Below are 21,237 nucleotides of genomic sequence, written 5' to 3'. Positions count from 1 at the left end.
TAATAGAATAATAATGAGATAATAGGATATGGAATGTTGATTAGAATATAATATGAATGTAAAGTTAGGAGGAAGGGATTATAAATATTGTGCACATGATATATATATATATACCAAATTGACACACTGTATAACTGAAAGATGGTTTATTTGTTATGTTGTATATTATAAAAATAAAAAAAAAAGGAAATAAACCGACTCAACTCAAAACCAACTCATAAACCCAGCGTAAAAACCTACTGTAGGAGGGACGTCTCGGGCCCAGAGAGGCAGCGTGTTCCACTCCAGGTTATGTAGGAAGTTGCTCTGATGTTCTCCCAAGCCATAAAGAAACGTGGAAGGCAGAAGAGTGGATATCTGGAGAAACTGGTCCGCGAAAAACAGGGGAGCCACCGTTGTGTTCAACCTACGAGAGGAAACATCCCAATTAAGGGAAAGAAAATGTATTTTGTTTTCTACCTTTTTAAATTTTTTGTGGCTTAATTAGGGCTTTTCGGGGCAAACAGCAAAGAAATACTGGAAATCAACAGCAGTGCGGATCATTCAGCTAGCAACTGGATCCTCAATCATTTATGACCAAAGTGACCAAGGAGTCCAGGAACATAAATCAGTAAATGTGAAAGGAAAAGGGTTTCCCCAATTTGAGTTCATAAGCAGCCCCGAAATTCTGCCAAGTATCTTGGCCCAGGCTGAGATACATCAAACGGAGCCTGCATATCCTACGGTGACATACCCTAAAGACCACAAATATGAGATGAAGCGGTGAGGAGCCCCAGGGGAAGCTTCCTGCCTTTGCTAAAAACCTTTAGATATTGAGCAGGAGGCATTCTGACCATCTATGGTCCCTGACTGGCTGTCCTTCACAAAGAGTAACGCACTGGAGGGCAATGCAGGAAATGAAGCAAAGTGACAGCAATGATACCTGGATTCCTCTTTTTTCAAAAACACAGAAGAAATGCTGATTTCAGGATACAGAGCTCTTGCGCAAGCCCTCTTGGCTATTGTCATGCCCGTATAGGAATCTGACTAGGAGGAGGAAGCCGAGCAGCTGACAGGGAGCGGGAGTGTGGCTCCATTGGCTGTGGAAGAAACTGGGGAAGGGCAAAGTCCGGCTGAGCAGGGGAGAGGGAGAGCAAGGGAGAGGGAGAACAAGGGAGAGGGAATTCGGAGGAAGACCCAGGCCCACCTCCTCTTCATCCTAGGGCACGCAGGGAGGAACGTAGAAGGGAGCAATGTGAGTTGCGTGGCTTATGGGGGAGGAAAGGGCCCTGATTCCCTTCATTAGATGCAGCTGGGAACACAGTGTATTTAAAAAAAGGAAATTGCGTGCAGCAAGATGTTGGGAGCTAACGTGACTATCTTGTATTGTTGTGGGTTATCTGTGTTCCTGGTGTCTTCCCAACTGTGTGAGTTTTGCCGTGTTTTCAAGTCTGAAATTCCTTCTCCTGCCCTGTCAAGTTAATTACTTCCGTTTGGTTTGTTTGGATTTTAAGTTACAGTTTGCGCGTGCCTTGTTTTGAACTGAATTTTCTACAATTAAAGGCTGTTCCTGGGAGAGTTTTTCTCCAGCCCGAAGGTAACCTGGACACTGGGGGCAAAGTTAGAGATAATAAAGGGACTCTTCTTGCTTATCTGGCTGTGTTGCCTTTGTGCCACGCCCCTTTGGGTCATCACAGCTATTACTGATCGGACAAGGAGGGCCATCAGACAACATCGTCTCTCTGAAAAGACAGCAGGAGTAGACCAAAAAGGCTTACAGAACGGTCCCTGAAAGTCTTCGCTTCACGATCAGGCCGAAAGGCTCCTTGCAGAACTCAACGGAATAGAGAGGATTCTCTGCCTTCTTGGCGGCTTGAGGAACGTCAAGAGGCACCTCATACCGGGGACTGCTGGCATCGGTGATCTACAGAGAACAAGAGGAACACAAATTTGAATCGCACGGAAACAGAGACAAAGTTGTGAAAGGGCAGCAAGAACGTTTAACGGATGTCTCACCTTGACGTGCAACCGAGAATCTGTTTCGAACTCCACCCTGAGCTGCAGCTTCTCAATATCCTTCGGATAATAAGTCTTTGTTCCTCTGGTTAGAAAACCAACCAGCCCCAGGTCAGTCTCATTCATGCTCCCCAAGGAGTAGCTGGGGAAATCAGGGGGATAAAAACACCAGGGGACTCCGTTTATTCTAGCGAGGGGCGTCTCACCATCCACGAAACAGCACCCCCGGCTCTCGCAAAGTTCTCGCGTCACGATCACACTTTTCTCTGGGTAACAGTCGAAGCGATGGTTCTCTGGCACGGAGGTGCATTTGGAGCAGAAGGGAACCCCGTGCTGATCCCACCAAATCTGGCCCAGAACCCAAACGGTCACCCCGCTCAGGAGGGCGGCTACTGTCAAGAGGCCCCCACCTAGCCACCAAGCCGACAGCTTCTGATGGCACAGGGGCATTCCATCGGCCTCTTCCTCCCCGGCCTCGCTGATCCCAGAGACATTCGTGGTCAGCTTCTGATAGGACTTCATGGTGGCAGTTGCTGCTGCGGAGGGAAAAATAAAGAAATCCAACTTTAAAAAAACAATTACTACCAACCTGCCTTCAATCGAGGACCTGTATACTGCACCAGTCAAAAAGAGGGCTGTGAAAGTATTTACAGACCCCTCACATCCCAGACATAAACTGTTTCAACTCCCTCAAAACAACACTATAGGGCACTGCACACCAGAACAACTAGATACAAGGACAGTTTTCCCCAAATGCCATCACTCTGCTAAACAACTAATTCCCTCAACACTGTCCAACTATTTACAAAGTCTGCACTACTATCACTATTAATCTTCTCATCACTCCTTATCACCCATCCCCTCCCACTTGTGACTGTAGGACTGTAACTCTGTCGCTTGTATCCTTATGATTTATATTGACTGTTTCCTAGTATGATTTGATTGCTTATTGTTCCCTATGGCTATCATTAAGTGTTGTACCTGATGATTCTTGATGAATATCTGTTTTCTTTTTATGTGCACTGAGAGCATTTGCACCAAAGACAAATTCCTTGTGTGTCCAATCACACTTGGCCAATAAAGAATTCTACTCTGTGCTATGCTATGCTATGCTATGCAACGCAACGCTATGCTATTCATCTGTGGTTCTCGGGACCATAATGACAGGAAGTGAGAATGAGCGGAGTTAATTACCCTGCAGGGATCACCATATCATGCTCCTGCCAGGTAGGGGATCATAGCCCCATCGGAAGGTGATACCAGGGGCTCCAACTGAGTGAACTCAATGGATGGAAGCGACGGAGAAGGTGCCATAATTGCTTTGATGCCTCAACTGGCTACTAGTTTGGTTCCAAACCCAAGATGAGAAGACAGAAATATTTTAATCCAGGAGCCTGGAGGCTTTGAAGCACTGTTTGGCTGCAGCAGGGCTCCCCAAACTTGCCAACTTTAAGACTTGTGGACTTCAGCTCCCAGAATTCTCCAGCCAGCTAGAATTCTGGGAGTTGAAGTCCACAAGTCTTAAAGTTGCCAAGTTTGGAGACCTCTGGGCTACAGTTTCACTAGCCTTCCAACTCTGTAAATCTGAGATCATTGTCAGCTGTCTTCTGCTCTCTGCCCAACCCTGCTTTCTATACTCCTGCTAGACAGCCACCATAGCCGTGCTGCTCATGAGGAGGGATAGAAAACCCCAGCTCTCCCAGAGAAATGCAGTCCCTGGATTAGGTGGCAGGTGGGTTGAAACAACCATGCACAATCCTTGGGGCATCTAAGAAGCCCTTTGGGGTCACAATGGTTAGAAACTGAGGAAGAAAGGGCAGAGGAGAGAACCCCAGGAGAGAGTGGGTGCAGAAAGCAAAGTTTGGTCAAGCCACAAACAAACCTTTTTAGAGGGTTTTCTTTCTTTTTTTGACACCTGACAAGTCAACCCTTCAGGGCTTACTAAGTTACCTTGATGAGGTCAAGAAGAAGGCCAGCTCAGAACTAAAAAAGCAAACCAAAGCAAAGCAAAGCATACCTGTGTGTGTCTCCTCTTGACAGACCAACAGCCGGAAGGGAAACAGAGCCACCCAGCGAGCGGCATTTGCAACACACAACAGTAAATCTTCTAGAATAAGCGCCCGCTTAAAAGGAATTATTCATGCCCTCCAAACAGGGCATTGCAATCACTCTTAAGCTGTAAGGTTGTGGTTGTGGTTGTTTTTAAAGGGCATTCTACTCCAATCCCTTGTCTTCCCTGCTGTGCTTGGCCTTACCCGGCATGGACCAATTAATCTTGAATTTTTTTCCCTCAAGACTGACAGAGGATCCCCTTCATTTTTCAGGCAGGAAGGGAACAGAGATCCCATGTGAAAAAATATATATGTAAAGGCCATTTGCAACTGGCCTCTGGGAATTTCAGGGTCTGTATTTTAGAAGGTCAGAAATATAAGGGAAGTTTGCTGCTCAAAATAACTTTGGCCACCGGTTGTTGTTTTCCCTTTGTATGGGGTGTATTTATCAGTTTCCCTATACTTTAGCACTGTAACAGTTTATGCATAAGTTAGAGCCCCAAATGATACTTTAAAATATATATACAACAAGGAGGAAATAATTTGATTTCAATGATACATTGAAGCAATAGTCACACCACTTCTATACATCAAGAAATACTGGATTGCTTGTTATGGTTTGAATTGGAACAAGCTTCATTTCTTTATATGTCCTTCCCCTTCAGGACACTTTTCTTTCAAGGTACAGAGGTGAAGGGGTGTCCTTTTTTATTTTTTTTAAAATCTGTGATGAACACAAAAGGTACTGAATTGATAAGTGCAATAGCAAAATGACATATTGCACCAAAACTGAGAAGATGGAGCAACAGAGGGTCTATTTGACTAGATTCAACATGTTAAAAGGATTGAGCTAGTGTCTGTATCTGTTTTTTTCAACTTCAGAAATCTGGAATTCTGTGAGTTGGGAGTCCACACTTCTTAAAAGTTCCCGACGCTGGTTTTTATGAACATTTTAAGGGTATATGTTTAGTTTCTAAAAAACGTAAGATAGAATATTTTATTGGCCAAGTGTGATTGGACACACAAGGAATTTGTCTTGGTGTAAATACTCTCAGTATACATAAAAGGAAAGATAGGTAACTTATCCATTCATTATTCTACCTATTTTTTTCTGACTTTGTTAGCACTGCTATATTATCGGTTGTACCTTGTCATATCCTCGGATTTTTATGCATACCACTATATAAACATATATAATTATTTTAAAAACAATAGCTGCAATAGACACTTGCCATCAATCAAAATCTGCAAAACTCCCTGGTTTATCCACCTTAAGGATGGGGAGGATGGGATCTAGGGCTCCAGGCAACGTAGGCATCCAGCGAGAGAAAGAATCCCCCGCCCCTCTTTTTTTTAAAAAAACAAACAAACCAGGGAGACCCTCCCCACTTCATTCATGCCTTTCGACCACGCATTCCCGCGCTTTCGCTTTCCCCAAGAATTGAAGCGCTGGGGGCGTGGCCAGGACGTGGGCGCGGCTAAAAGTGAACGACTCTAGTGATGAAGGGGGCGTGGCGTCCTCTCTCTCTCTCTCTCTCTCTCTCTCCACCTCCGACCTGAGGATGCTCAGAGAGAGGCATCCCATCCCGGAAACCAGACGGAGAGCTCCGATTGGCTGGAAGCGTTCAAAATCAAAGGCTGGGCGGGAAAAAAAAAAAGAAGCGGAGGAGGAGCTTTGTGCGCGCGCGCGATTGGTTCTTTTCTCCCCCCTCCCTCTTTCCCCCCCCTTCTGTTGTGCCTCCTCCTCCTCCTCCGCTCATTCGCCGCACGCGCGCCAAGGGAGGAGGCGGGAGGCGAGGCTGCTGCCCGAAAGGGAGGGGGGGAAAAGGAGGAGGAGGAGGAGGCGGCGCGCGCAGCCCCCCTCTCATTCCCCTCCCCCGCTGCCTCGCCCGTTGGCGGGCGCTTTGTCGCCTTAGAAACCCCGCCGGGCAACGGCTGGTCGCCGGCTGAGGAGCCGAGCGCTCCAGGTGAGGCGACGGCGGGGACGGGGAGGGGAAGCCGGAGCGGCGGGAGGAAGAGGAGAGGGGCGGGGGAAGAGAAGGAAAGTGAACACTCCTCCGAGGGGAAGCGAAGCGGCCTGGGCGGCGCGCTTGCGCAGACGCGCGAGGGCGGGGCCTGAGGGGTGGGCGGGGCGGAGAGGGCGGGGTTTTCTCGTCCAGCACGTGGCGGAGGCTAAGTCGGGCTTGCGAGTTTTTATTTCCGCGTCGTTTTTTTGTTTTTTTAATTTCTCAATGGGATCGAATTAAACCACTTGCTTTGGAAGTGGGAGGCGGCCGGCTTCCTCCCCCCTCTTTCCCCGGGCTTAACGGGGGCTTGGTGTGTCCGACCTGCTGGAGGAAGAGTGGTGGGAATACGGCTTTCGCGTGTCAGAAGCAGCTGCCCCCCCTCCGCGTCTGCTTCTGACACGCGAAAGCCCCCCCCCCACACACACACACACGGGGTTGTGAGTATAGGGCTCGTTTGCAGGTGTGAAGATGACGTGGGTGACCTGGTATAGGGTGAATGGGGCTTTTTTGGGGGGGGCGTCACGGGTGGGGAAAACAGCTTTTCCTGCAGAGTGGTGGAGGGGAGTTGTGTGAATGGGGCTCCTGAGGGTCAGCTCCCCCTTGGAAAGCAAGTTTTCTTTTGACAAGGAGGGGCGAGGAAACTGCTCTTCTCTTTAATGGCTTTCCAAAGGGGTGACCCATGTGCCGAAGGAGACCCCCTGCTCCTTCCCCAAGGGCCAGCCCTGCAACCCACGGAGCATTGGAGGCAGTTTCCCCCCCCCTCTGGTATCTACCTGGCATCAGTGACCTCTGAGGGTATATTTGCATTTATATATAAATATATGCAACCCTGCTTTGTCTCGGGACATTGTATGTGGAGGAAAATGCATCCTGGAACAAGCACCTAACCACAGGAAGTCGTTGACTTATAACCGTTAATTTAGTGACCGAATTTACAGCTGCACTGAAAAAAGTGACTTTTGACCATTTTTCACACTTGCAACTGTTGTAGCATCCCCATGGTCATGTGGTTTACATTTGGATGCTTGACAACTCATTCACATTTATGACCATTCCAGTGTCCTGGGATCATGTGATCCCGTTTTGCAACCTTCTGACAAGCAGAGCCAATGGGGAAGCCAGGTTCACTTCACAACCGGGTTAACTAACTTACCGACGGCAGTGATTCACTTAGCAAATGTGGGCAAGGAAGGTGGTTAAATGGGGCACTTGACAAATTTTTTTCGCTTAGCAACAACATAAATTCTGGCCTCCATTGTGGTCGTAAGTCGAGGACTACCTGTACTGCTGCAACCCTGTTGTTTTAGTCAACAGGTATTTTAAAGGAAGACTATAAACTCCCCTCTTGCTCTAAGCCAGGACGTTGATTTAATAAGCCACCAAGACGTGTCATAAAAACGTTCCGGCTTACTAGCCCAGCAAGCCATAATCAAGGCACAGGGAAATGCAGCCGGTTGGGCTGAGATAAACATTTCCCCTCCAGTAACAGTATGGCTGAATTGGGCAGCCAGATCTGAGTTTGTGTTGTACCAGTCTGTGTTTTCAATGATATACTACTTTGTGTCAGGATACTACATGCATCCATAAAAAAACACTTAACTGTTACTCCTTTTGTAGCCCATGAATCTAGACTGCTGGCTTTATTTTCCAAAGCAAGCCTAGGCCTGCATTTAAGAGCCACAAACTTAATTTATGCTTTTTTGCCCTTATCTGTTACTACTGGAATTTCCCCCTCCTCGGGGGAAAAAATCAATTAAAACCTGGGAAGCCCCTGGCTTCAAATCTCACCTCCGTCCTGCAAAAAAGTCAGCACCCAATGAAACCATCTCAAGAAACTGTTACACGAATCTTATTTCTACTTTCAAAATGGGGGGGAATAACCACCTTCCCACAAAGGAGTCCATGAGGCTGGGGTTGTAATGGGATTTTTTATCCCATGTGGATAGGTAGTCTTTGACTTATTACCATAATTGAGCCTAGAATTTCTGTTGTTAAGTTAGTTTTGTTCCACTTTACGACCTTCGTCGCCACAGTAGTTAAGTAGAATCACTGCAGTTGATAAGTTAGTAACCGAGTTATTAAGTGAAACTGGCTTCCTCTTTTGACTTTGCTTCTCAGAAGGTCACAAAAGAGGAACACATGATCCCAGGACACTGCAATTGTCATAAATACGAGTCAGTTGCCAAGCTTCTGGAATTTGGTCACATGACCATGGGGATGCTGCAAAGGTCATAGCATAAGTCACTTTTTTCGGAGCCGGTGTAACTTTGAACGGTCATTAAATGGATGGTTTGTAAGTTGAGGGCTTCTTGTACTAGCTCCCTGATTCCCACCATTCCTGGGACTTCTGGGAATCTGTAGGGGGGTGGGGGGTTGTTTGGATAAGGCTGTGGTGGTTGCAACCCTGCAAAGGCCGTGCAACCAGTGGCATGCTGAGCTAAGAAAGGTCTACCTCTAGATCAGGGGTCTCTAAACTTGGGCACTTGAAGACTCGTGGACTTCAACTCCCAGAATTCATAAGTGGCACCACCCTCTACAGTCCTGGGGTGCGCAGATCCATCGTCCAATCACGAGACCAGAGACTTGTAGGGTGCCTGGATCCATAATTCATCCTACAGGATGGAAATCATAGAGACGGGTCTTTGTAGTCCACCTCCTTGGCCCAAGCCCAGGAAGCCGTCTTGGTGTCCTTCAAATCAAACATGGCTGCCTGAGGAATTCCGGGAGTTGAAGTTCACCAGCCTTAAAAAATGGCCCAAGTTTGGAGAAGCTAGGTAGACGTAGATAAATCTATTCTAGGAGTCCTCAAATTGGTTGTTTTCTAGTTGTGCGTAATTGGCTGGCACGATTTGAGTGATTGGGAATTGACTCGGAAAGTTTGAGGGGTTGTCCTCAGAAGGGAATTTTACACACGTTGAATGAATCAGCATTCGAGGTACCGTAGGAGACACTTCTGAGTGTCTGGCAGTTTTACTTTTCGGCAAGAACGCGCATGCACGCTTCTGTCTGTTCCCCCCAACTGCTTCAAGAAGCCATTCAGTGCATTCTGCCTCCATGCTCCCTACCAACATGCATCAGAGGGCACCGGGCATTCGTAGAAGACATGCAGCAGGTATGGGGTTGGGTGTGGCCGGGGGGGGGGCAGTTGCTTGAACTAGATGCTGCAGCGGAGTGGCCGGTTGCAAAAATAACGGATTTTCCTGGCCTTCAAATCTATTTGTCTCTCTGTAGTCTACTCTCAATATTAGTAAGTGGAGGTACTTTCACAAAAACAGCTCAACTCTGAATTCTAAATGAGGAACCGATGCTTCATCCTCTCCTTCCATGTAACCCTCCATGCTGCTAGCCAAGTCCTTGCCAGGTCTTGATTTCACCTTCGTACGATGATGCTTCTGCAATCTCCTTGCATCATTGGCTCACTGCTTAGGCTGGACTAGAGGTGGACATCTTAGTGACCCCCCAGAAGAGACCTGTCTGTGTCTAGTTTGTTCAAGGAGAACCCCACCTGCTTCTTTGGTGTTTATGCTCAAACCAAGTTACTTCCTGGCCAATGAAGCCAAAGATTTTTCTTCTCTTTGAGAGGCTTAATCCAGGGGTCTCCAAACTTTGCTGGCTGGGGAATTCTGGGAGTTGAAGTCCACCAGGCTTAAAGTCACCACGGTTGGAGACCCCTGGATTAACCTACTTTTGCCAGATTGAATGTAAGTAAAGGATAGGAAGTCCTTAATGTGCAATCACAATTATATTGCTAAATAATACATCTGCTAAGTGAGTTTTGCCCCATTTTATGACTTTTTTTTGTACAGTTAAGTGAATCACTGCAGTTAAGTTAGTATCCTGGTTTTGTTAAGTTAATCTGGCTTCCCATTGAAGACCCTCAGCAATTGGGAGGGAGTTGCTCTCCATAAGGAATTGAGACTGTCTGTCTGCAGTAATTTGGAGATTGGAGGGGGGTGCCTATACCACAGTGTGCTAATAATAATAATAATAATAATGCCATAAATGCTGAGTGATAAGGCGCCAGGAGAGGGAGGAATCCCCCAGTTTGCAAGAGCTTCCAAAGATGAAATCATTTCAGTTCTGAAATGCTCTCAAGTGCTTCGTCTTTTCCTTCTCCCTCTTCCCCTGTCTCTCCTTTGAGATCTAAGAAAGGGGCCTTGTAGTACAGAGGAGACTGTTTGAATACGTAATTAGCCCACCAAGCAAACTTCTCTATGGCAAGGACAAGCAGTGGATACCAGAGAGAAATACTGTGTTTTTGCTGCCTTATGGTCATAAATGGGGGCTCAGAAGAAGATAGAAGCAGAACTACCGAACATTTCACAACCTCTCAGAATGGGAAGTTTAGAACAGCTTCCTTTTCTTTTCTTTTTTTTACATGAAAAAAGATTTTTTAAGGTCCTCTGCAGTCCTATTCAAACAACTCCCCCAGCCAGCCTGCTGGGATGTAATATTGAATTCATTTACCTTTCTGCCTTGGCACTGATGGAAGCCACAGCTCGCTGCGTGTGTGTGTGTGTGTGTGTTCTTTTTTCTTTCCCCCTTCGCGTCTCCAACACCCGAGAAATCTTCTTCCTTGCAGCCACTTCCTAAACACGACGGACCGGATGTTACCCAGCGGTAGCTGGCGGTATCAGCAGGGCTTTGCGCAAATTATAATTAACCCTGTTTTGTACTTTGGAGAGAGCCTGAGCAGAGAAAAGCGGAGCTCTGCTTGGAACAAAAATAACAATAATAAAACACGTCCCTTCACCATAGATGGAAGCTTTGGGAAAAAGATGTTTTGGGAAGGCTTCTTGGCTGCGGGGCGAAGTGGACTTTGGCACAAGTACTTTCTCAGCTTTTCCCAGCTCGATGCATTTCGTAGTCATTCAGGACTACAGTTCCTATTGGCCCCAGCTGGGAGTGAGAGTTGGTTCAAGTCAGCGTCGGTGTCTGAAAGATCCGGAAAAGCTCACTTAAAGCGGGAACGCCGGGAAAGTCTCAAACTACACAAAACGTGCTTTAGGTTTTCATCATTCGGCAACCTCAGCCGAGGATTTAGAGAGAGGAAGTAGCCCCTCACTCCTGACAAGAGGTTATAAGAGATGAAGTCAATAGGAGCCTGCGTTATTAACGACACATTTGCTGGCAGGATTTCCTTTGGACCTTTGTAGAATCTGCGGCGTGTTTCCCCTTTGGCAGAGTGAGCTTCGAAACACCTCCGTTGTTGGTGCAGACAACCCACCTTGCGTGGTTAGTATGTCACTTTTGAATCCAGGGAGTCAGGTTAATTGCCTAAATGATGGTTGTGGCATCTCGGGAACACAACCAGGGTCATTGTAGTATCCTTCCCCATAGAAATCAAATAGATAGCAAGCTACAAAAAACTTGTGAAAAGCAAACAGCATAACAGAAAACTCAGGATATTACAACCAGGTGCAAACTGATAGCTACAAAGGATCAACAGGGAAAAACAGATTGGACTATAAAACAATTTCAAAGATTATGCTTAGAGGTTTGGCTATGGCAGTGGATAGCTTTCTTAAGAAGTAGGCACATATTCCATCCGGTCCAATAGATAGAGATGGTTTTAGGTTGCGTAGTGCTTTTTCAACATTGTCTTCTGTGAAATCGATATGTATTAGATCATTGTTGTTATCTGTGGTACGGCTAGGAAATACTGGGCATGATCCATTGCTGTTTACAAATACTGATATTACTCCTACCAAATTCCTGAAATTACTCCTACCAAGATCCCAGGAAGAGATCCCAATCTCAAAGAGACAGGAATTCAACACACACAAATCAAAGACTTCACTTACAAATCAAAGAAGTCTCTAAGAGAGAGGTTTTCCTCCTCACTTATTAGATTAATCCTAGGAACGCTGTGAGATTTCTTCTTATCTGCCTGCCTATTAATAAACTGATTCTGACTTTCAACACAGCTGACCAAATCATTTTGCATTAAAACCTCCCAGCCAGGAAATTTGAATCCACAAAAGGAGAGAACTTTGCCTTTTTCCTTAAAGGGCAAGGCTTCTTTTTTTTCCTTTCCTCACTTCACTGCTTCATGGTCCTTGTTATCCAAAGCTGGCTGCAGCCTCGGCAGAGCTTTCCACCAGACCACGGAAGACTCTCTGGTCATTGTCCAGAAATCCCGAGAGAGAAAATTGCACCTTGGCAAAAGTCCCTTTTGGTCTGATGGCCCCTGACTCTCCCTCTGTCGTAGGGAGGATGAGTTTTCCGGTGCTGCCGCTTTCTAGAAGACCCCCCCCCCCCTGTGTGTCACCTGCTGCTCAAATTGCCCTGCTCCCGTTTATGGATCTCCAGGCAGTCCTCGGCTTACAGATGAGCCCCAAACACCTGCGGCATGCTTAAAATCAGACGGAAACGAGTCAAAGCAGTTTAAAAGAAAAGAAGCTCAGAAACAAGGACGCTATAGAACAGTGGTCGCCAACGAGTGGGCCGGGGACCACTGGTGGTCCGTGAGAAAATGTTGGTGGTCCACAGAGAAATGTCACCCCCAAAGCAATTAATCCAAGCTGTGCGGGAACACAAGGCTGTGCTGCCCACATGGCCAGCGGGAAAAGGCTTGCATCCCTTGCATTGCTATTTCTATTTCGGGGCAAAATTTGAGTAGATTTTGCTAGCACAGAGGGCCTCCAAACTTGGTAACTTCAACTCCCAGAATTCCTCCGCCAGCTACGCTAGCTGTGCTAGCAGGTGGGACAGCAAAAAAGCCACCCTAAAACCTGGGTGTGTAAAATTGCAACAGGTGAGACCCAAGATAGGGGACCGTTGTTAGAAGACCCTAGAAATGTGAACAAGTGGGGGTGGGTGGGTAGGCGCACACTCTCTGCATTGGAGGCACCTTTCTCCCAGACGCCCGAGTGTGTTTGCACACAGCTTTTTCCACTGATTGGTTGTTACGCTGCTGCTGCGGGGAGAGCCAGGCCTTTGAAGATTTCCCTGGTCAAAGATCAAGAGGCTTTAAAAAAAAAAAAGAAACGCTTGGGGACGGGATGGGGCCCGAATTTTGCTTCCATTCCCCCTCCCCCTTTTCAGTGTATTTTATTTTTCAGCGTGTGTTTTTGAAGTTCCCTTTTCTGGCATAACTGCCAAGTCGGTGGAGGAGCAGCAGCAGCGCCTTGCCTTTTGCCTTCTAGGGGTTGGGGAGGGGAGAGGTGGCCGGGGTGGGCAGGCCGACCAGGGGGAGGAGAAGGAAGTGTGGCTGGCTCTCTGGGAATGCGAGCTGTTCCCCCACTCTGTAAACAGCTGGTGACTCATTGCATAGCTATGGCACTGGGGGATGCGTCTGCTGAGCCATGCTGCGTGTGTGTGCCTACCCCAGGATAGGGAGGAACGGCTTCCACTCGCCCTGCACTCGGAAAGGATTCCCGGAGAGACCCCCCCGCCCGCCCGTCCCCTCGCCCTGGGCCCTGGCCCCCAGCAGGTGCCCCCTTCCTCCAAGGAGGGGTCCCAACCTTGAGTGGGCTCCCGGGACGCCCGGCAACCGCTTCCAAACATGAGGGCAGGAGAGGACAGCTGTAAAGGAATGAGCAAGGGTCTGGGAAAAGCTTTGCAAGTCCAAGGTAATCCTTCTCTCGCTGCCTTGCTTCCTCTTCTCTCCTCGTTGCATGGCTGCCTTGCAACTTTTGCACCCGGTGCCCTGGCCCAGGGCCCTCGGCTCCTTTGCAGGAAGCCAAACGTGGCGTGCCCCCTTCGCCGCCCCCTCCCCTCCCCATGTTCCCAGCTGTGCTTGCCCTGGTTGACCCCCCTGTCATTCCAGCCATGGTTCTTCCACGTGTGAAGTTCAGGCTGTTTGTATTCTGGGAAGCGCCAAGCAGCTCCAGGCAGCCGTGGGCATCATGACTGTTTAGCACTTCTCTCTCTCCGCAGCATTCTCGGTTTAGCTCTTCCTGCCTGCTCCAAATTCTTGGTTAAGAATCTGGGGGAAAGGAGCTTCTGCCTTCAGTTCTGTTTCTGTACAGTTAAGCTTTGGAAGTTAAACAAGCCACAGTCTTAGGAGGCTGCCCTGAGATGGTTTGGTTTGGTCTAGTGGGTCGGGAATGCCTGCGGATAGGTGGCCTCTGCTTAGCCAGCAGAAGGAGGCAAGTTCTCCGGACACACCTTCCCTTCTCGGGTGGCCTTATTGCTTGTCTGTTTCTTTTTTAAAAAGGGGGGGGGCCCACGGGCATTGCAGAGGCGTGGTCTTCCGTGGGGCAGCTCCGAGGGGCCGAGGAGGAAGGGCTGGGCGAGGGGATGTCCAGTGCCTGTTAGAAAACTTGGGTTTGCCCCTCCCAAGGCCAGAGCCACAGAGCTCCCGGTTCCAGCTCTGTTTGCGCTCATCGTTTGACCATGACGGGGATGGTGAACGGTGCTGCTTGCCACAAGGAGCCCCTCGGGCTGAGCCAGCCAACAACAAACCCCCCCCCCAGCCCTCCCTCCCATCCTCTCCCCCCACCTCTCTTCTCTTTCTCCCCCATGCACGGATTTGTTGATTCTTCTCTCTCTTCTCTCTCTCCCCCCGCAATGCCTTTGCACAGAGATGACCCCAAGTCATGATTTGCTTTTGGGCTTCTCTTGTTTCCATGGCTACCATCTCAGGGTTGGCGACTTTCCCAAGGTCACCATAGCAACTATCGGAAGGAAATCATGCTTGGGATGCTTTGGCTAGATGCCGTCGTCTTCTCCTCTTCTTTTTTTATTTTTTATTTTTTTGAAATGATTAGAATGTGTGACATTCTGTAGACGTGCATGGAGAATCAGGGTTGCCGTCGCCACCAGCCCAGCCCTTGTTTGCTTCTTGGACGGGTGGGTGGCGGCCTGGTCCGAGGGTCTCCCCATGTCTGGCACCGTTGCAGCCCACCCCAAGCCTGTGCTTCCTAGGCACGGCAGCTTCTCACGTTTGAGCCTGGCTGGTGTGGCCTAAGCTTGGCGGGGAGAAGGAAGCCCCTGTGATGTCACAGCTGCATTGCCCTCTCCATCGGTGGTAGGTAGACGGCTCTCTCAAACCGCTCCAAGGGTGTCATCCTTCCCTTCCTCCTCCTCCTCCTCCTCCTCTGGGCTGTGCGATGCAGGTGAAGGCTCTGCGCCGCCGAAGTCTAGACAGTCCGTCTCGGAAGGAGTTGAGAGTACCTGAGGTGAGAGTGAAGGGCAGCCGGAGAGCGTGGAGGGGCATTGCCGCTTGGTCAAATTCTCCCCGGGCTGGAAGACCAGAGGGGCTCCCTCCTCTTAAAGCCAGTGGGCTGAGACGATGCCAGCCCAGTAAGGAAAGCGGTGCCTTGTTTTCTCTGCTCATGAGACACCCCCCCGTGCTCCATCCTTGTCTTCTCATCTGTCGATTCGTGCTGCCTTGCGAAGAAGAAGAAGAGGTCGCTTAACAGGTGGGGCTGGGAGAGGTAGGCGACTTTTCTGTCTCTGAAGAGCCAGGAAGAGAACGATCACTTGGTGGATGGTTTTGTTTTTCCGTTTTGTTTTGACTGGGGCCTGGGATGAGGGTGAAGTCGGGGTTGGATTATTGGAGACGGGCATTCTCCCGCTTTGGAGAAAAAGCACAGAAAGCGAACTTGGAGCTAGCTTTATAGAGGCTTGGAGGAAAAAAAAAAATGGGGTGGTTTGGAATTGGTTTTGGGGGCCGTTCCGAGCAAACCGAATCTCTGGATGAGCTGAATTCTTCTGGATCCAGAAATTCCATCTCTGAAAACTCGGGTCTGGCAAGGGATCAAGATTCAAACGGCCATCTGTTTTCAAAGCCAGGATGAGGAAACAGCCTTTCTGGATGGCTGGTGGTTAAAGATGTGCTGTTACGCTGGGAAGTCATCTGAGGACTCTGGGTTTAACAGTGTGGAAAGTCTAGCCTGGCTTGCGGTGTGAAAGTCAGGAGAGCTACAGGATCGCTATAACCCCGGAGGATATGGGCAAAGCTCGCAGGAATCTCATTCCACTCCTCCTGCCCATTGTCCCTCTTTTCTCTTTTTCATGACGGCATTCCAAATTGGAGATAAGGAAGACGCTATTCTCCTAGCAGCTGCTAGAAAGAAAGAAAGAAAGAAAGAAAGAAAGAAAGAAAGGAAGGAGGGAGGGAAGAAGGGAAGGAAGGAAAGAAAGAAAGAAAGAAAGGCCAGTCATTCTTATGAGTTGGTTGATGAAGTCTCTTGCTTGTTTGTATCTTGTAATACTTGACTTCATTTAGTGACCTCTCAAAGTCACATCATCACTGGAAAATAGTGACTTATGAGTGTTTTTCACACATACGACCGTTGCAGCGTTCTCTTGGTCATGTGGTCAAAATTCAGACGCTTGGCAAATGTCTCATATTTATGACGGTCGCAGTGTCCTTGGAGGGTCACATGGTCCGCTTTCGCGCCCTTCTGACAAAGTTGACGTGGAAGCCAGATTCACTTAACAACCGGGTGACAAACGACGGTGGCAAGAAAAGTCATGAAATTGGGCACAACTCACGTAGCAACCTGAATTTGGGGCTGCATGGTGGTTGTAAGTTGAGGACTACCAGTAGTACTAATAGATGAGAGTGTTCCTATGGAAGTCCGGGGATCCTGAGACGTTGAGGGTGGATTGAGTGGCTGGGGAAGTAAAATTTAGAAGGGAGATTTCAAAAAAGCAACCTCTAAGAACCATGGTGTGAAATAGCCCTGCCAGGACAGCTGCCTGTCTTGTGTTTCAAGGAAAATGCATTGTTCTTTTCTCTTAGCCTGTTTTCTCTCTCTTTCTCTTCCCTCTTTTTCTCCAGTTGCAATTTCTGAACAATTCTGTCCAGGTGACTGTGTCCAGGTTATGACGACTAATCCAAAGCCAAACAAAGCATTTAAGGTAAGGCTCAGTTGGATTTTTTTTTTAAGTGGCATCTTCAGTGAACTGTTCAAGATGTCAACTTTTGGGTCCCCGCTGCCCTTTTCTACCCCTTTTCCAAAAGTCAGTCTGTGCCCCAAAAGTAAAATATGAGGGTGCCTTTCTTGAAGACGACAACTTCATCAGAAACTTTTATTTAAAAAAAAACACAAGATAATTCTAACTTTGGTTTCAAATAATGAACAATATACTCACCTGAACTTTAGTAAAATTCATGGTTCAACCTATGTTGAACACAGCTGTCGAATAAATGGTGTCTCCCAAGTTTTACTTCCAGGTAGGAAAATAAGATTTAAGCCACTATAAAATTGCTTTCTGGCTGCTCACATAGTACAGCAGTCTTTTAAAAAAAAAAAATAAGCTTGGCCACTGATTGGTCACATAGTGTCACATTCCAATGTTTTAAAGCATTAAGGTTATGCCAAATATTTTAAATACGGATTCCTCATCAGAGAGTTGGGGTACTATAACGTTATGTGGGGATTATCTTGGGGATCCAGGAGGGGAGAAAGAGATGCTACCTATGAAATGATTGGATAAGAGAGCGCAAAGCTGTGTAATGGCCAGAGAAAGAGACTCACAAAAGAATCTCCCTAACTTTTCTGGCTGAAAAAGAGATGGCGGGAGATTCGTACTTTTATACTTTCAAGATTCTGTTAACGTAGCCTTCCAATAAAATAAAATTAGCTCATGGGGTCATGTTTCCTGTCTGGTCTGTCAGAGAGTTGGCAGTTGGCTACTGGTGCTAATTACAGAAGCAAGTCGGTTACAGAATAGCATTAACTTCTTCAAAATCACAATAACGGTAACGTCGAGCAAAGAGGGAAATTGCAGGCACAAAATAGTTTGAGTCAAAGACAGTCACTGCATCTCATGGACATAAAAAATGTAAGTTCGCGTTTGTTTCCTTTGGATTCTCACTCAAAATTCTAAAAATAGCCGAATTCATTCCTACTGTCAGGGTTCCTAGTGATACACCCATGGGGAATAAAACCCCAAGGCAGGTAGATTCCTCAGAGAATAGTTTTATTTGATATGTCATGTTGGCACAGATCTGGTGAAAACCGATTGAAGGTTCCCGCGGTTCTTGCCTAATGAAAAGTAAAAATTTTCCCCCTTCCCCGAACAGTCACGTGGTCCAATCAGAGTGCCGTCTGGTCGCTTGGTAACCTCGCTCCTACTCATTCTGGCTAGGTGTGACAACGTCCTTGGTTCCCAAAGGAAAGTATTTTATTTTGGCTACAAACCCCCAGCTATCTCTACTCCAGTGTGGCAGGTCAGCTTTAGGGTTGATACCTACTGGCTGGTCTTGACCGATGAATTCTTGGGAATTTTTGGAGATTTTTTGGAGCTGCCCACACAAAATACTTCCTAATTGATGATCTGGTGTTCACCACGTTGCAACCGTGTTCTGGTAGTGCAGGAGCGGCCAAGGTTGGACACCCTTGACCTGGCATGACATCATCACAAGTTTTGTCCTGTTGTTGCCCTTTAGGTCAAGGAGGAGTCGGGAGAAAACGCCCCGGTGCTGAGCGATGATGAACTCGTGTCGATGTCTGTGCGGGAGTTGAACCAGCACCTGCGAGGTCTCACCAAAGAGGAGGTGATTCGCTTGAAGCAACGGCGGCGGACGCTCAAGAACCGGGGCTACGCGGCCAGCTGCCGGATCAAGCGGGTGACGCAGAAGGAGGAACTGGAGAGGCAGCGGGTGGAGCTGCAGCAGGAAGTGGAGAAGCTGGCTCGGGAGAACAGCAGCATGAAATTGGAGCTGGATGCCTTGCGCTCCAAGTACGAAGCCCTGCAGACCTTCGCGCGCACCGTGGCCCGCGGCCCCATCACCCCCACCAAAGTGGCCACCACCAGCGTCATCACCATCGTCAAGTCCGCCGAAATCTCCTCCAGCTCCGTGCCGTTTTCAGCAGCGTCCTAATGTCCAAGGAGAGAGAACTCGCTGCCTGGCTGGAAGAGGGGACTCGGCAGAGCCCGCTTCTTCTTCCCTCGAGTCAGACGTCCGCCTTCCCCCCCCAGAAAGGGAGCTGGCCAGCCACGTAGCGGCAGGCTCTCTGACGGGAAAGTTGAACTGGCGGCTTTACCTCTGGCTCAGTAAGCCCTTCGGGGGCTGAAATTGAAATTCCACATCTAGCCCTGCAGGAATCCGACGGAGGCGCCTCGCACAGCTCTTCCTTGCTGGTCTTCGCTTAAGCCCGAGTCGACATGAGGTATCGAAGGAACGGGCGCTCGGTGAAAATTTCAAACGGATAACATGGTAGAATCGTCAGGCCACGGGGAAAAGAAACAACCCCCCTTCCTCTAGTTAGGAAAGAAAAGAAAAAGCAGCCCCGTCGTAGCTGTCTTTATAGGTTGTGGGGGGGATCGAGGTTTTGGGACAGTTCCTGCACCCCAATTTTCACAGCCCGAGGTGTTTTCTCTCCAAACCCAGACGGTGAAGGGTGAGCGGATCTTCAGCTCATCGTCTGGGCCCTGCTGCTGTTCCGTCCCTGCCGGAGGTCCTTTTGGTCAGGAGTCCAGTAAGATGGAACAGCGTCTACAATGCAAAAACGTCACTGAAGCTGCTTCCCATGATGTGCCTGTGAATTGGGCCTCCTTTTTTTGATGTGGTTGTGTGGCTTCCAAACAATACATTTTGGTCAGTGTCATCATCCAGGTTCTACAGTGTCGTAGGGTGAGGGGGGCGGGATGGGAAATGTACGGTGAGCAGGCAATGTGGGGCTAGACTTGGTGGCTAGGTTGTGTGAGAAAAAAAAGATAATTTACCAGAAGAGGAACTCATGGAAAAGGATAGTGCGGTCAAATTGATGCCTTTGAATCAGCATGACTTAGAAACATTGAAAGGTTTATAAGTCCAAGACACGCTGGGGAAAAAAGCGGGGGGGATCTTTTTGGACAAGGAAGATTCAAAAAGAAATGTGAATTCAACCCACAGCCTTACCCATAATATTTCCTCTTGTTTTGGGGCTCTTGAACATCAAGAGACGTCAAAAGTGAACGTGAAGTAAAAAGCAGGAAGAATTAGATCTAAACAGCTACAGGGAATCGGGCTCCCCGAGATAATGCTCAGCAAGCTTCGAAGATAACAAATTGCGCAGAGGAACCCAGGAAGATTTAGAAGTTGCTACCTTTGGGTTTGGTTTTTTTTGGAGGCAAATTAAATTGGGTCTTGTGGTTCTGAGAAGCAGGGAGAAAATCGGAGCTCGCCAACAGGGCGAGAAGGAAGGATATAGGCTGCTGTTTGTATGTGTGCAGAGAATGAGGCGAGTGCGTGGATGGAGTTTGCTCGGACTAAGAAGATGGTATAGAGAGCAGAGCAGAGAGAAAGCAGTTTGTGGATTTACAGAGGAGGCAGAGGGATGAACGATGGTTAGAGTTGGGTTGTTGGTGAGGGATGATGAAGAGCAGGGAAAGAAGGCTTGGAACTGGGAGCTGCGAGGCGAGTAAGCTGCCCTTCCAAAGTCCCTTTGTGCCGTTTTTGTAAGGTTTCTAGAGTAAAGAGCTCTGAAACTTCCAATGGGAGAACCGAAGCCTCAGGTAAAGGTCTCTTCAGATGGGTCAGTAATAAAATTGCTGCCTCCTGCTCGGCTGAAGCCAACTCAGCAGAGAGAAAATTCCAATTTTCTGTTGGAATCTGGGGCAACATTTACATGGTGGCATCGTCCAAATGTTGTGCCTCGCCCACATGTGGCGATCTAGGACTGATTCCAGTTGCCCCAGGCGTCTTACATGTTTGCATCCCCCGTCTTGTCAAACACGTCCCCTCTGTTGTGGTAGGGTTTGAACTGAAGACCTGGCTTCCCCAAATCCTAGTTCCTGTGGTGTTTTCTTGGGCTGTCTCAAAACTCCCACTTAACGTTCCGCTGCAGCTAATACCGGTAGATTGTGACCTCTCTTCTGTGGGTGCATTCATAATTGAAAGCAAATAAGGAAGAGTTAAGAGTTAGCCCTTAACCTCTGTGTAGGTGAATCCTGGGTGGAGTTACTAACACTGTGAATGTAGCACTAGTGGTAGTTGGGTGCATGGACAGCACAGATCTTGTACCACACCTTCAGCATATGTAGACTTGTTGGCACTTAATGCTCTTCTGTGCCATTCAGTAGTTTAGTGGTGAGGAGGGGGCTAATTTTGACTGCCCAGATCAGGAAGAACGAGCAAAGCTAATGGCTATGTGTCCACTTCGTTGGCTTCAGATGAACTCACAAGTGGGGGGGTCTCCCTCCAGCCTCCCCTAACCCTCTTGAAGACCAGTTAACACCTGGTGTTTATCCTTGCTGCTTTGGACTCCCTCACAAAAAGTTTGAGGAAGAAAAGGAGTTGA

The 21,237-nt window shown here is 48.1% G+C and overlaps 2 protein-coding genes across 5 annotated transcripts in view; one reads left to right on the top strand and one right to left on the bottom strand.

The window, feature by feature from the left end:
* Nucleotides 1-10,646, bottom strand: part of LOC113425208 (lysosomal alpha-glucosidase-like) — a 26,115-nt gene extending 15,469 nt beyond the window's left edge. The window contains exons 1-5 of one of the 2 annotated variants that reach the window (XM_087942247.1): nucleotides 10,521-10,646; nucleotides 4,013-4,073; nucleotides 1,996-2,528; nucleotides 1,758-1,903; nucleotides 241-406 (exon numbers count right to left, since the gene is read on the bottom strand). In XM_087942247.1, the coding sequence (XP_087798373.1) occupies nucleotides 241-406; nucleotides 1,758-1,903; nucleotides 1,996-2,517 (834 nt within the window). In that variant the 5' untranslated portion in view covers nucleotides 2,518-2,528; nucleotides 4,013-4,073; nucleotides 10,521-10,646. Of the gene's footprint in view, nucleotides 1-240; nucleotides 407-1,757; nucleotides 1,904-1,995; nucleotides 2,529-4,012; nucleotides 4,074-10,519 lie in introns of both variants that reach the window. The other variant, XM_026687236.2, reaches the window with a different exon arrangement.
* On the top strand, nucleotides 5,874-21,237 carry MAFK (MAF bZIP transcription factor K). Of its 3 annotated transcripts, none has more exons than XM_026687249.2 (3): nucleotides 5,874-6,013; nucleotides 16,788-16,867; nucleotides 18,402-21,237. In XM_026687249.2, the coding sequence occupies exons 2-3, from the start codon at nucleotides 16,832-16,834 to the stop codon at nucleotides 18,834-18,836; spliced, it is 471 nt and encodes a 156-aa protein (XP_026543034.1). In that variant the 5' UTR covers nucleotides 5,874-6,013; nucleotides 16,788-16,831; the 3' UTR covers nucleotides 18,837-21,237. The 3 variants fall into 3 exon arrangements, with proteins under 3 accessions (XP_026543034.1, XP_026543031.1, XP_087798375.1); XM_026687246.2 differs by lacking the exon at nucleotides 5,874-6,013 and adding an exon at nucleotides 13,315-13,626 and having other exon boundaries at nucleotides 18,402-19,921; XM_087942249.1 differs by lacking the exon at nucleotides 5,874-6,013 and adding an exon at nucleotides 15,411-15,435 and having other exon boundaries at nucleotides 18,402-19,915.

Source organism: Notechis scutatus, chromosome 12 (assembly GCF_049901735.1).
Source record: "Notechis scutatus isolate UNSWTSFEM ecotype Mainland chromosome 12, rNotScu1.2, whole genome shotgun sequence".
In the NCBI taxonomy this organism is placed as follows: Eukaryota; Metazoa; Chordata; class Lepidosauria; order Squamata; family Elapidae; genus Notechis; species Notechis scutatus.
The sequence above is the reverse complement of the archived record's forward strand: the minus strand, read 5'-3'. Positions and strand labels throughout refer to the sequence as shown.